At 44.4% G+C, this 15,876-nt stretch overlaps 1 protein-coding gene across 1 annotated transcript; it reads right to left on the bottom strand.

Moving 5' to 3' along the window:
• Positions 1–229: 229 nt before the first annotated feature.
• On the bottom strand, positions 230–2,436 carry LOC308405154 (nuclear factor 7, ovary-like). The gene is made up of 2 exons (XM_080895599.1): positions 1,040–2,436; positions 230–910 (listed from the first exon to the last, which is right to left on the bottom strand). Exons 1-2 carry the CDS (start codon positions 2,404–2,406, stop codon positions 841–843), a joined length of 1,437 nt encoding a protein of 478 aa, XP_080751725.1. The 5' UTR covers positions 2,407–2,436; the 3' UTR covers positions 230–840.
• Between the last annotated feature and the right edge of the window lie 13,440 nt (positions 2,437–15,876).

The following is a 15,876-nucleotide window of genomic DNA, read 5'->3' as shown; positions in this document are numbered from 1 at the left end:
CTAAAACTCAAAACGCTGGGTCATAAGACCCAAGATCGTGACACTTTGAGGTGTGTGTGTGATCATCATCTGCAGCTTTGATCCACTGTGCTGTTGCTCTCTCTCCTTACATTCACATATAGGAGCTCAGGACAAACAAGGCAGGCAGTGCAGACATGACTTCAGATATATAAAAGTGAAGGCCGTCTCTCTGATGATGTCACAGAGCAGAGTCGTTCTGTCCAATAAAGGATCTCAGATCAGCTGCTGCCATCTTGTGGCCACAGTTGGTTACTGTCTCTGAAAGTTGTCTCATGTTTCCTGTTGTCCTGCTAACAAAGGCTGGAGCTCATCATGCTGAGAGGGCAGCAGCATTTTGTGGCTCTTCACACATGTTCATTATATTCTGATGATCCTGGATGGAGACAAACTACAGATAAGTGTGTTCAGCCCAACTAGTTTATCTCATTACAGCAGTTTGATGTTTCCCTTTGAATCCCCCTGAAGATCCTGACAGTGAAGCACGTACATAATACTCCAGCCTTTCAACTCTGAGCTTATTTAGTTCTATTAATACACTGAAATCTCATTTGTGTCATGAAGAAAGTCTTTAATCAAACAGAATTCAAAGATCAGAAACATTTCATATATGGAGTTAAACATGAATCATTGTTTCAACAACATATTTATTGTTGTCATAAACAGACAAGAAGACAACAACAAACTGCTCCTCCCATTCAACACATGTCAGTCCATATCCCAGCAAACTAAATCATCTCCATTTACACATCAAATAGAAACATGAATCACTTGTAATGATTAGAAACTTGATAGAATTTCAAATCTAGTTTGGGGAGTCATTCAGTGAGAAACAGTGAAATGATTTTCCATGTGAAAAGGTGGACAGCAGAAACAGAAAGAAACAGTGAAACTAAAAGAGAAACAAAGAGCTTTGGAACAACGAGGCAGCAGGAGGACAGCTGCAGTTTAACAGCTTCAACTCACTGACAGGAAACAACATTAGAAACATCATCATCCTCAACTCATCTGCTGCACTGACACTGACACCTTCAACGGCAACACCTTCACTGTATCATTAGTGCGAATGTATGGAAACATCCTGTGAGTGAAAGTGTGTGTGAAGGTGTGTATGTGTGTGTTAGTATCAGGATCAGAGAACGACAGCTTTCCTCTGTTCCAGTCCAGATTCACTCTGATCCTCTGGAGCTTCTTCTCTACTGAGAGAGCAGTTTCACATGATAGTGAGTGTGCTGAGTATTTACCTGTAGAAAACCATAATCTCCATAATCCAGACTCAATGTATCCCTTCCTCTGCACAGACTCTGCTAACACCCCCAGAGCCCACCATCTACTGTCTCCAACCTCGACATCCCAGCTGTGAGTCCCTGAGTTAAAGCCCTCAGAGCCCAGGACACAGCAGGAATAATCAAACCTCTCTGGATTATCAGGAAGCTGCTGCTTCTCTCCTCCTCGTCTCACACTGGTCAGATCTTCAGACAGGATGAGTTTTGGATGAGCAGTGTTTGGGTCCAGAATGAGAGGAGTGTAGGAGACCATGTCCTTCATGTTGTTCCAGATGTTGAAGGTCAGGTTGCCCAGGTGTTTGGCCTGGTCTATCAGAGCTCCTGAGGGCAGCTGTGGATCATCCAGCAGGGGGCAGCGCTGGACTCTTTCCACTGCAGCCTTGTAGTTGTGCAGGAATGAGACGTCTTCAGCTCTCAGCTCCTCCTCTGTGGCTCTGACTGTGTCTGAAAGAGCTGCTATCTCTCTGCTCAGAGCCTCCATCTTCTCCTTCATCATCCCACTCTTCTGCTCCTCTTCCTCCCTCAGTGCAGCCAGCCTGGCCTCCTCTTCCTCTGCTAGAAACTGCTGAAGCTTCTTAAACTGCTCCTTAATCTGCCTCTCTGTGTGTCGGGCCTGGACCTTAATGTGTTCTGCTGTTTGATCAAACTTCACTTGAACTTCTTCACAAACCTTTAACTTCTCCTTTAAGGGCTCCAGAGTTTCCTGAAGTTCCTTCTTGTGTTGTTGTGCAGCTTCATCGATGGGTCTGAATCTGTGATTGGTGTGTTTTTCTGAGTCTCTGCAGACGACACACACTGGCTGCTGATGGTCCAGACAGAAGAGTTTGAGTTTCTCAGAGTGCAGACTGCAGAGATCCTCTGAAGCTCTCTGATTTCTCTCCTGTAAGAACGACTCACACAGGTTCCTTAAAGCCAGATTTGAAGGTGGTTCATTCTTTGAAGATCTTCTCTTACAAACTGGACACTCGTGTGTTGGTCTCTCTCTCCACCATCTCTTCAGACAGTCTTTACAGAAGCTGTGGCTACATGACAGAAGAACAGGATCTCTGAAGACCTCCTGACAGACCGGACAGCAGAGATCCTCCTCTGATCTGGAAGCCATTGAGTCTGTGAGTGAAGCTGAAAACAGCAGACAGGAAGTACAGTCAGTCCTGGCTCCCCTCCTTCCTCTACCACCTTCACTGAAACTTCCTTTGAGTCGTGTTTTTGCTCAAACTCACATTCAGTGTGTGGAGCGTCAGCAGCTTGAAGCAGCAGTGTTGGGGAGTTTTCCACTTTTCTCTCCTGTAGCTGGACTCACTCAGAGGAAGCTGCTAGTTTGGTCTGAGTTCAGTCTGATCGTCTGTGCGTCTCTCTGCACTGAAGAAGAACAACATCCTGTTTCCTGGTTTGTAGCACTTCAGTGACATAGAGGCCGGAACATCATTCAGCGTGAGTGTGACAGCAGAGTGCAGACGTTTGTTGCAGATCAGAAACGAAACCTTTTCTCAAGCGTAGAAAATAAACTGTGACTCAGTGGTGCAGCTGCTTGGCAGTTTTTATTTCAGACTTTGTTCTGGTTATTGTTCAGGTTCCACAGCAGTGGGAGTGTAATGTAGTCACACAAACACAGGTGGATTTACTCTGGAGAACTTCAAGACATGGTGAGGAGGTAATTTAGCCATGTAAATCAGCTGTATTGGATCAAGGACACATCTAAAACCTACAGGACACCGGCCCTCAAGGCCTGGAGTTTCCCCATCCCCGAGTTACTGTAACAGCAGCTACTTTTCCATCAGACCAACACCAACATCAAATTCTGTCTGATACAAACAACACTTCTAGATGGAATTTATCCTTTGATTTTAAGTCCTCCTCTTTATTCTCTGAAACACACTTTCATTCATTCATTGATTATTTTAGTCAGAAATGTTGTTTGTTACTATTAAACATGAAATATTAACATTAAAGAAGATGTGATGAAGGAATATTTGGAATATCTGGAGCTCTATTAAGTCATGTAATAACAACATGTGCATCATAGTGCAAAAGTAACATAACAAAGCTTTGTTCAGACAGTTACCTTTCAGTCGATTCACTCGGTATAACACATAAATATTAGAGATGGACCGATCCGATATTACGTATTGGTATCGGTCCGATACTGACCTAAATTACTGGATCGGATATCAGAAAAAAATAAAAAATGTAATCCGATCCATTAAATATCATGAAAGCACCTCACAAAACTTGCAACACGCCGTAACTCGCCTCAGAATGTTAGCAGGTCGGAGCAATATGCATCACGTGATAGAGCGGCTGTGGCCTGTCGGTGGTCTGGATAGTTTTGGAGCTTCGTTAGCAAACTGGCATTTCATCTCCGACAAAATCATCCCTGAGAGAAGTAAAGCAAGTGTGTAAGTCCATCTCTGAATGTTTGTAAAGCATTCCTGAGTTATGCTTAACAAGCACTACCTCTTCTTGCTACTACTTTAATCATGAAACTGCTTAATGATCAGCTGATCGGCTGTCCGTCTCTCTTGTTGGTTTTTGGCCCACTTTGCACCAGAAAGAGGAAACCAGTGGATAAACAACAGCAGCACGTTTAAGCTTGATAAGCTGTTGTTAGAATGTATTTAATATTACTTTCTACACCAGGATCTTTTTCTACATAGCTGACGCTGGTAACTGTGCAGGGGCGGATCTAGCAAAGTTTAGCCAGGGGGGCCGATAGATATTAACAGGGAAAAGGGGGCACAAAGACATACTTTTATTTCCTATTCTCATTTAAAATGTCGAGCTTTTAATAAATAATTATCTGACACCCAAAGTTTTAATTTGATGTAAAATGAATAGAAGTCAATTACTGTATATAGTAACTATTAAGTCTAATATATATACCCTAGTAAGATATAGTACTTTTTCCTTTGGGAAGGTACCATCTGTGCAGTCTGCAATTTTGTTGAAGAAAGATGTTGAATCTATTTAATATTTCTTGAAAAATAATTGATTTCTGTGCATTTTTTTTCACACTGCATCAAATTAAGGTTGATTACGTCGATTAAGCATCATGAGGTGGAGCGTGAGGGGTGGTTCCCTATTTTTTATTTATTTATTTTTGTTGTTGCTGGGAGTTGGAACCCTATTAGTTAGGTTGCTTAATATTTACGCTAAGTACTCTTTAAAATACCAGAATAGGGAGGATGGTTTAAGTTTATTAGATTGATCAGTATTGCTGAACTATGAAATATATTTTTTTGCATACAGGTATAACAGAATAGCTTTAGTGTAGTGTTGTTGTTTTAAACTTATACAACTTATACAAAATGCAGCAAGATATTTAAAAAAACAGTTTTGTTGATTAAAAAACATTATATCGGATTCATATCGGTATCGGAAGCAGATATCCAAATTTATGATATCGGTATCGGTATCAGACATAAAAAGTGGTATCGTGCCATCTCTAATATATATGGGATATCACGCTCCTTCGCGTGTCCTGGTTGAAGAAACCTTTATTCACGCCTTTAAGGCAGATGACGTGTGATGACACGCACACGGCCCCGCCTGCACATATAGCCACTGTCATCACAGTCATCCCTCAGTTCTTACGCTCTTCAACTCGCCGAGAACACCTCTGCTGAGTTGGGCTAGCTAACTGCTGCTAGTTAGCTCCGTTGTCTGCAGACTTGAACTTTGCTTAACTGCCCCTGTTGGTGTTAGCCTCCACCGCGCAGTTGGTGTGTAGGCTGCCCGTGGAGCGCTTATTTCAAGTTTTTTCCGTGCAGTGTTTTGCTTTGTGTTTTGTTATGGACTCCAAACCGAAGCGAGCAAAGCAGAAATCTTCTGATCGCCCCTGTCCTCAGGGATGCCCTTTCTCTTTGCACGACAGCGACTAGCACAATGCCTGCCCTGTCTGCCTGGGGATCGTCCATGCTCGGAGAGCGTTGACGGAGCCCGAAGCCTGTGCGTTTTGTCGCCAGTTCCGGCGCTCGACCCTGGAAAGATGGGTGACATTTGTGGAAAAAGTGCTGGGACGCTCGGCTGTCGCAAGGCAAGACCCTCACCTTTCCGAGTCTGGAGCCCCAGCTTTCTGAGTCCAAAGACGAGGATTTTCCGGTCGATGTCCCTGCAATTAGCTGGGCTGACCACATGGAATATGTTGACGGGTTAGCTGATGACGAGCCGGAACCATGCAGGAGCGCTGACGGGCTTCAGCAGATGGAAGCTCTGCGCGACATCATCCCCAGACGTCAGCCCAAGCCCGCAGCCAGCTCTCACAGGCCCGCCGCTCCTCCAACGTCTGGCAAGAGACCAGCGCCCACTGCTGAAGTGGGTGTGCCGCCAGCGAGAGCACGTCCTCCGGCCCGAGCTCCACGCCAGTCAGCCTGGAGCAAAGGCCCACCCTCGGGCCCCCGGCGGGACCTGACGTCCAGGAGGAAGAAGCTTCAGCCTTCCTAGCTGTGGGTTAGAGTGGAGAGGGGGTCTAGCAGCAGGGAGACACTGTTTTTACCCCTCTGTTGCCGCACAAGAGGTGCCGCTTAAGTTCTGTTCAGGTTGTCAGCCCCAGAAGGTGTTGCACTTTCCTAACAATGTCTCCCAAGCACAAAACCTCTGCACACAAAATGCCTCAGGTAACCCTCTGTTCAGGTGTGCTAAATGTTCAGGTGACCACATCAAGTGTTCCCGCTGTTTTTCATTGTTGTGTCCCAGAAAAGGTGCCTCCAACAAAATGTATGAATGTACATGTGTCATAGTCCGTGGTCCTGTGCCTGCGAAATGCTTGATGCTCGGGTAGCCACACCCCCGGGCTGGGCCATCACCGACACACCTGCTCTCCATCGCGGTGATTACATGAAGAGCTACTTAACCCGGCGCTGACGGATGCTCCACGCCAGTCCGTTACTCACCTCACAGTGGTAACTAGACTTCCCCGAAAGCGTGCGTTCACTTCTGGTTGGAACTGTGTTTAATCCGCCTACTTGTGTCCAGGTTTCGACCCGGCATCCGGCGTCTGCCACCTGCCTGTCCTCCGGCTCAACTGGATCACTCGGTGCATCACCTGGCCCATTCGCTATCCCCACGGACTTCCTGCTCACGGACTGCCACACTTCCCTCCCGAGCTCCCACGGTCCCGCTCTATCGTAAGCCCCCCTACTCTGACTCAGTCCTGATGTGTTTTCCCCGCTTCCTGGCTCCCTACTAATCCTCTCCCCTTTCTATTGCAGCCTCCCACAATCCCGATCCCGGCTTCCTCGTGTCATTGTTTCCCCGGGTTTTTAGTTCCTCGTTTTGCTCCCTAGTTTTCCCGGGTCGCCTTTCGTTATTATAATAAAGTGTCTTTTTCTGTTAGCGCTGAGTCTGCGACTGGATCCTTTTGTGCACGCGCGGCGCGGCGCATGACAGTACGGACTGGCCAGAATGGATCCAGCAGACCCAATACGTTCAGCTATTAATAAGCAGGGTGCCATGCTCGGCCAACACGATCAGTTGCTTCTCTTACTTCAGGATCAGTATCAAGAGCTTAGCGAGAAACGGGGAGAAATGCGCGCTAAACAGCCTGACCCCGGCATACCGTTGTGTGACGTTGTGTTTCCACGGCGAATTGGACCAGTGTGGGGTTTCCTTTTTCAGTGTACCCTTTTCTTCAGTCGCTCGCCACTCGCCTTCCCCACTGACGCGGCCAAGATTTCCCACTTTGTGGGACTGCTGGGTGGAAGGGCGTTGGCGTGGGCTGAAGCCTATTTATCTTTTAACCCGATACAGAGTTGCGACTTCGATGACTTCCTCGAAGAATTCAAAGCAACTTTCTCCCCACCAGTTTCCGAGGATGATGCTGCTCAAAAGCTAGTGGCGCTCTGCCAGGGCCGGTGTAGTGTTGCGGAGTATTTAGTGGAGTTTCGCACAGTGGCAGCCGCTGTTGGCTGGCCCGATTCGGCCCTAAGGGGCATTTTCCTACGCTCCCTGAACGATCAGATGAAAGATCAGCTCGCGTTTCACGAGGCAGCTAAATCATTCAAGGATTTGGTGTCACTCGCCCGTAGAATTGATAAGCGTCTACAGGAGAGAGAGGCTTGTAGAATATTTAGTTGATTTAGAGTTTAGAAATGTGTTAAAATATAATGTAGAACTGTTGTAGAGATACCGACACTGCCCTCACTATAATAAAGGTTGATTGTGTCTGAACTTAGGAGTAGATTTTAGGAGACCCTCCCCCAGTTGAACTGTGAAAGTAAGACAAAGAGGAGTTGATGCTGAGTGGAAATTCCCCAGAGGACACCTGGGTGGGGGTCTCAACATTTGTAACTGTGGTTTGGAAGAGGTGGTTTTATGACCTCTAGGGTGATGCCTACACCCACAGTGTTTTAACTGTTACACACACATCCACACCCACACTCACTCATGTGCACACACATACACACAGGTATGCGCACACACTCACTCACGAGCACTCACATAGACACAGACACAGAGTTTCCAGCACACCGTGGGGGTTTTATGATGGGGTCACTTCTATAAAGCTGGCTGTAACTAACAAAGGGGTGAAGATTTTTGCAGAGGGACACCGGCCTCATCTTCCCTTCTAGAAGTGCATGCTTAAATGAAGATGAATAAAGATGAATAAAGATTTTGTAAAAATGACTACTGAGTCCGGTGCCATCTCTGGATGCTCGAGGAATAAAAAGAACCGGGGTAAAACTGATTTTGTAACAGTTTGAACAGCGGTCCAAGCCACCGAAACCCGGGTTGTACCCAGAACTTCACGTGTCACCGCCCCTGCCCCCATTTAGCTCTCCAGCGGCGTGCGCTCGCTCACTGTCTCCTCCTCCGCCGGAGCCGATGCAGATCGGGCGCTCTCGGCTCTCGCCGGAGGAAAGGGAACGCCGTTTTCGGGCCGGGGACTGCTATTACTGTGGGAAGCCGGGACACCGCATCGCCAGCTGCCCGGTTCTCCCAAACGGACCAGCTCACCGGTAGGTTCGAGGATACGGGTGGGCAGCACATTAAATGCTATTAGACCCCGATTAGTTGTGTCCGTTGCCATAGTAACCAACAAAAAGACTGTTACATGCAGCGCATTAGTGGATTCTGGGGCGGAGCAAAATCTCATAGATGAGAAGCTGGCTAAAGAGCTGGAAGTACCACTCACTCTGTTGGAACCTCCCCTCCCTGCGTCAGCGCTGAATAAACAAGTGTTTGCTTACATCACCCATCAGACTGCGCCTGTGAAAGTAATCACTTCCGGGAATCATAACGAATCACTTTCATTCTTTACCTTCCCATCTCCCGACACCGCGCTCGTGTTAGGTTACCCGTGGCTGCAAAGACATAATCCCCACATTGATTGGGCAGGGAGCAAGATCGCCAGTTGGAGTTTGTTCTGCCTAGCTAATTGCCTGAGATCAGCAGTTCCCGCTGCAGCAGCTAACCTGACTCCACTTGTTACACAAGCACATCTCCAGGAAGCCACTGTTTTCACGAAACTGGATCTGCGAAACGCGTACCATCTGGTCCGGATAAGGGAGGGGAACAAGTGGAAGACCGCTTTTAACACACCACTGGGCCACTTTGAGTATTTGGTTATGCCATTCGGCTTAACAAATGCCCCTGCAGTTTTTCAAACTCTAGTGTGCTCCGAGACTTCCTGAACGTGTTTTGTTAAGTCTAATTGCTGAATGTTGCCATTGTGTTTCTTAAATTTGTACAGTCTTAGCTTAAGCAGTAGGATCAAAGCCATCCCTTTGATCCTGACCACCTTTCCAGCCACTCTGTGCTGGGGGAGGTTTTATTGTAGATACATCCTATCTGAAAGAACTGATTCTTTTGATGTAAACTTCCTGGGTTTACGACCCTTTGGTCAGCAGGAGGTCTGACACACACACACACACACACACACACACACACACACACACACACACACACACACACACACACACACACTCTTACAGAAGTTCACACATATACATAAAATGCTTTGTCTTAGAACAAAGGGTGCGTGGCTTTGTTCTGACGTGTTTTGTGTGAACTGTCTCCCAATAAAAGGTAGCAGGAGGAGGTCAGATCTGGGGGTCATTGTCGTGCTGGACACAGACGAGGCCTCCCTTGCGCAAATAATCTATCGATCGACTGTCTTGTTTTCTTCATGATGAATAAGTCTCTAGAATTAGCGGGGCTTGTGGAAACACAGACCTTGTTGTCCTTCGGAGCCGGAACCTAACACATTGCATCCACCGAGGAGAGGGAGAGGACGCCACCGCAACGTCTGGGATGATTGACGTAAAGCCCTGGTGTTTCACTTTGCCTTGTCACCAGCCCGGGAAGTTTGCGCCTGAACTCCCCTCGGGATGGATGACGATTGACGGGATCCAGAGACTCTTCCCATGAACGTAAACAAACAGTTAGTACAGAAGGCCTTAGAGAGCGGCTACGTGACCCTGCATTGACCACAGATACGGGAGCGCGCTAGCCGCGTGAGAGAGACGCAGGCTTCTCCGCTGTTTGGGGTGTGGAGACAACCTAGGTTCGGTAGCTCCGCCGTGAGGAGTGTTCGGAATCTCCGCCATTTGGGTCGTTTGGAGAGTGTCCGACGGTTGAATTCTCCGCCATTTGGGGCGTTTGAGAGTTTTCAACAGAGAGCGCTAGCTGTGCGTGCAGGCGCTAGCTGTGCGTGCAGACGCAAGCGATAGGCCTATGTTGTGTGTGTGTGCAAGCAGTAGTTGTGAAACCTGTTACGAAATCAGTTTTACCCCGGTTCTTTTTATTCCTCGCGCATCCAGAGATGGCACCGGACTCAGTAGTCATTTTCACAAAATCTTTATTCATCCTTATTCATCTTCATTCATCTTTACTCTTCTTCATTTAAGCATGCACTTCTAGAAGGGAAGATGAGGCCGGTGTCCCTCTGCAAAAATCTTCACCCCTTTGTTAGTCACAGCCAGCTTTATAGAAGTGACCCCATCATCAAACCCCCACGGTGTGCTGCAAACTCTGTCTGTGTCTATGTGCACGAGCACGTGAATGCCTACATGTGCGCGTTCCCACGTGTCTATGTGAGTGCTCGTGTGTGACTGTGTGCGCATACCTGTGTGTATGTGTAAGTGCACATGAGTGAGTGTGCGTGTGGATGTGTGTGCGTGACAGTTAAAACAGTGGTGGTAGGTGACTTCCTAGAGGTCATAAAACCCCCCTCACTTCCAAACCACAGTTACAAATGTTGAGACCCCCACCCAGGTATCCTCTGGGGAATTTCCACTCAGCATTAACTCCTCTTTGTCTTACTTTCACAGTTCAACTGGGGAGGGTCTCCTAAAATCTACTCCTAAGTTCAGACACAGTCAGGCCTTTATTTATATCCAGGGCAGTGTCAGTGTCTCTACAACAGTTCTACATTATATTTTAACACATTTCTAAACTCTAAATCAACTAAATATTCTACAAACCTGAGGATGAAACACCTCAATCCACTGCAACTACTTCAGAACAACTGTCACAGGCTGGGTCTCCGACCCAGCACTCTGAGTTTTCTTTGTATTTTTTGATATGTTATTAGTTTTTGTGTTATTTCCTATTTGCCTTTAGTTTAGGCAGTTATTGTTCCTGGGTTTTCTATGTTTTGGGGTTTTGTATTTATTCATCACGTATTAGGTCTGTTAAGTTGTGTTGTCATGTTTGGTTTTAGTATTTCCTGTTTTATTCTGACAATGTCATGTGTTCTTTGTTCATTGTATTTAGCTTTCCTCTCCTGGTCCTGTCATTAGGTTTATGTCTGTCAGCTGTTCCCCCATGTGTCTCCACTTCCCCTGATCACCTCATGTCTTTTGTTTTCTTCATGCCATTGTCGGGTCGTTTGTTATGTTGACCTTAGCCTTAGTTTCCGTCTTTGCCTGTTTATTTGACCTCAGTCTTAGTTACGGTTTTCGTCTGTTATGTATTATTAGTCTTAGTCATGGTCTTTGCTTGTTATTTTCCACCACAGTCATAGTTTAGGTTTTGGTCTCAGTACCGTTTAGTATTTTGTTTCTTAGTGTCTTGTCAGTTTACTTTGGTTTCCTGGTTTACTTCTGCCGTCATCTAATAAAGGATCACTTTTCTGTTCAAACTTCAACTCCTCGTCCTCATCTGCTTTTGGGTCCTGTTTCCATTACACACCAGCGCACCCCGCCGTGACAACAACAACACAAAATTTCAGAGTTTGGAGTTTCTTTAGTTCATTCCTGGGATTCCGCCTTCCTCAGTTTGTAGTCTGTCAGCTTAGTCAGACAAGATGGCATCCAGGCAGGTTCAGTTTCAAAATGCTCCTGAATGAAAAGATTCATGGATATTTTTGTGTTTTTTATATATTTATAGATATAAATCTTTAGAGGTTTAACATTCAGGCACACTGGGAAAAAAAAGCTAAATTCTCTGTATCACAATAATTTGGGCCCTGGGCATGAATTCAACATCAAAGAATTTATTGACAAACAAAATCAATAACATTTGAAGGATTCCTTGATGTTCATGTAGACTTTTGTTTCATTATCATTCATGTTTTCACACACATATTGTATACAAAGACCATTTGTTAAGTTGTTAGAGCTGTGTACATCATGCAATCTTTTGTATAGACAGCATAAAAATGCAAAATAGGCATGCTACAATAAAGTGTTACCACAAAGGAAACTGAGGACTCATCACAAGACTTTATTTCATTTTGACATGAACAGTATGAGCATTTTCATTTATTTAATTGTGACATTAAATCTCATATTGTAAAGACTCAACATTGTAATAAGCATTATGTTGTTCATTTAGACTATTTAGGTTTATCCTTTTTTCATGCAAAGTGTAAATCTCAGCTAAAACTATTCTCAGCTAAACAGTCTTTGTCATTGTCAGTGTCACCAGCTGTCTTACTACATAATCAAACATCCATTTTGATTATGTGGGACATTAGGTCCCTGCCTCTGTGGAACAGGCAAACTCTCACTTTGGGACAGGGCCAAAGGACCCTGTGCTCCCACAGTGTTGGTTGGTTCACTAATATCATTGTGTTTCTGTAATCCTTGTTGTATCTGACAGACTGCCTGTGCATTCTTCTGACATCTCAGTAATCCTCTCTCAGTCTCATGAAAGAGAACATCAACATGCAGGATTACATTTGGAAATATCTGAGACCATCCTGTCCCACTTGTTGAGTAGTTTGTCTTTCGGGTATGGTGCATCACAACCAGGATGATGTCTTTATTACCTGCACACAGCAGAAACATCCCTAAATAAATATAATCAAATAAAAAGCCATTGCATTGTTACTGTTTTGGATGGTTAGAGGGCTGAAACCATAAGAAAAGATGTTTCCATGATTATCTTGAAAACTGAATTAAAATATTCATATGTATATTGATAGTGAGTAAAGTAAAAGAGAAACTATAAAACTATAAAAAACTGAACATACTTTATATTATTGTGACCAAGCTTTATGATACCTGGTGCTTTAGCCATGGCTGCCTCCACATCTGACCTAACACGAGAGTTGATTGGGCAGAAAACAATGACAGTGTTGCATTCCTGTAGGTCTATGCTCTCCACCAGTAGCTGTTGAGACAAATTTACTTGGTACAGCACATCTTTGTCTGCCCCGAAGGTCTCAGCTGTACAGTAACTGTAGAACTTTACTGCATCTGCACACATTTTGAAAAGAGGAAAAACTTAACAGAAAAGCTTTAAAACTTTTTTTTACTTTGATTGGACGCTCACTCAGATGGCAAATTTTGTCTTCTTGATAAGAAACGAGGTTGTATTTACCGTGTAATGAAGTAATGCATACTGTGGTACACAATGTGGTGTGATTTGTTAAAAAAGGGGGAATTGGCAAGAGGTTGAAACTCTTCTTTGTCCCTCCCATGGAAAATACTCTGGAAGCACCGTTAATCTACCAATTATTTATTTTGTACAACCTTCAGTGTCATGTAGAGAATATTTATGAAAGTCATCTAAACAAGTTCAGAGGGTAAATGTATAACCACTGCATTTACAAGAATATTTAAATTTATTTATCTAAAAACAAATGAAATCATTTTAGTAGCTGTCTTTTATTAAAGATATAAGAAATCTGATAAATGCTATTTTATCATACCATTTTGGCCTGAAATTGTATAATGAAAAGGTGAAATTTATATAATTCATACAGGTATTTATGCACATACCTGTATGAGGGTGTGTCACGAAATCAACGAAGCATTTGAAGAATTTGTTGATTTTATCATCCTCATGGCGTTTTTGATAGGCCACCAACAATGTTTTAGCAGCTGAAAAGATAAATGAGAGTTTCAGGCTGCTTCACTGTGAATGGTTTTTAGCTGCTTCAGCTGAAAAGTAGAAAAGTATTTAGTTTTCGCTTCCAATTGTTTGTCCAAGGTATACCAGGAGGCATTACTGATGGAGCTTTGGAAAGCGAAGGTTTTCTGTGTCAGAAATTCATTAACAAATTCTTACAGTGTGACAGTTACACGACAAAATGAGCAGATTAATATATGGCATGAAATGATTCAGAACATACTGACCAATAGGGCATGTGGCAGAGAAGAAAACTTTGCATAATTTTATTTAGAAATGGCAATACGGTTTAAGAAGTCGAAGAAGAAATACCCTTTAATTAGTTGGTACATACCCTCCCTGTATTCTTCTGGAAGATTGTTAATGTGTTTGTGCAGCTTCTAGAAGAAATTGCAGACAAATTGATTTATTTACAAATCAAACTACTGTTGATTTGCTGCTTTGACTCACTTAAAGGAATGACAGCTTTATTTTTGTTGTTTTTAATGAAGTGAATACTAATTAAAACTCCTGTTTTTTGCATTTACGTGTGGACGAGGAATACAGAGTTTGTCACACAACGTCACAGGTACGAGCATTTTTTCACGTCACGCTGTGCGCCACGTTATTGTTTACATGAGATTAATTGCAGAATGGCAGATAGTCAGATTAACAGTATTTTGTCACTATCTTCAGGTTTTACATGCTTACACACACACACACGCAGTTACTGTGCCTCCATTTAGAAAGTCAGAGGCGTTATGGTGTAATTATTTTACATGTAGTTATTTTTTCCCTGTGTAATAATATTCAACATTGCTATCAATATATTTTTCAAAAAATGCCTCTCTGTGTAAAATGGGCTTAAAAACATAAACAACTGTAGGATACTGTTTGTCCGTGATTTGAACCGGGGGAACAAATCGTGGCAGGATCAGCCTGATATTATTTGTATCCCGCTGTAACTTTACTGTATAAAGAGCTAACATCTCCAAAATGTCAGGAGTAGTTAGTCATTATGAGAAGTGTTTGTGAACTAAATATCAAGAATGTGGGATCCTGTTTGTCCATGATTTGAAGAGCCCAGCGCTGCTCCCGACGAAGGGAAAACCAATCCTGCAGGGGAGACCTACCTTGGCACTTGTGCAGGTGAAACCAAAGGGAAGATATGCTTCTTCATATTTATAGTCTTTGGCTTAGAATGAAGTTGGTTTGGAAACATATTCAGCGATGCTTCATCTCCTGCTTTGCGTTTCTGTGGGCGCTAGCAGTGTCCAAGCGTTTTGTTGGCGTTTTGCCATGGCCCCCCCTGTCATGGTTGGGAGTTCCACCCCCCCAAAGGACCCCCTGATGATCTTCTACTTAATCACATGAGCCAAGGTGTGAAATTGGGTGTGGGTCACAATCAGCCAGAGTTTCGGGTGAGTTCATTGTGAAACCTGGCCCCACCTTATCATGCGAATTCCTGAGGTCAGATGGCCCAGGATGTGAGTGGGCGTTAAGGCGTCTGGGAAGGGATCTCAAAACTGGATTGTAGATGGCAGAGAGTTGGTGTCGTAAACCCCCGCCTCTGTTCAAAGATGGTCGCTCACAGTGGACATAGATGGCTTCTTTCGCTCCTCATTCAAACCATCTGTCCTCTCTGTCCAAAATGTGAACGTTGGCATCCTCGAAAGAGTGACTTTTATCCTTAAGATGCAGATGAACTGCTGAGTCTTGTCCTGTGGAGGTGGCTCTTCTGTGTTGTGCCATGCGCATGTGAAGTGGCTGTTTGGTTTCTCCGATGTAGAGGTCTGGGCATTCCTCGCTGCACTGTACAGCATACACCACATTGTTCAGTTTGGGTTTAGGAGTTTTGCCTTTCGGGTGAACCAGTTTCTGTCTGAGTGTGTTGCTGGGTCTGAAGTACACTGGGATGTCGTGTTTGGAGAAAACTCTCCTGAGTTTCTCTGATACACCGGCTACATAGGGGATGACAATGTTGTTGCGTCTGTCCTTCTTATCCTCCCTCGCTGGTGTCTGATCTTCTTTTCTGCAACTCAAGCAACTCAAGAAGTCCAGACGCTTTTCTTTCCAAGCTCCTTAGTCTACGATGGCCTGGATGACTGAGAACCTTCACAGACATACTGGTTATAAGGTTTGGGGAAACTTGCAGTCAGCTGAGACTGAAGCTGAGACTGAAGAAGTCACTTGGATGAGTGCGGAAATGTTTCTCCTACAAAACGCTACGTCCAGATGAACAGAGTCAACTTTTGGAGATTAAGATAAATAGATAAATCTAGAGATATAGGTATAAATA

The sequence above is a fragment of the Rhamphochromis sp. 'chilingali' genome (genome assembly GCF_963969265.1).
Source record: "Rhamphochromis sp. 'chilingali' genome assembly, chromosome: 1".
NCBI classification, from domain to species: Eukaryota; Metazoa; Chordata; class Actinopteri; order Cichliformes; family Cichlidae; genus Rhamphochromis; species Rhamphochromis sp. 'chilingali'.
This window is presented reverse-complemented; position numbering and strand designations above follow the sequence as displayed.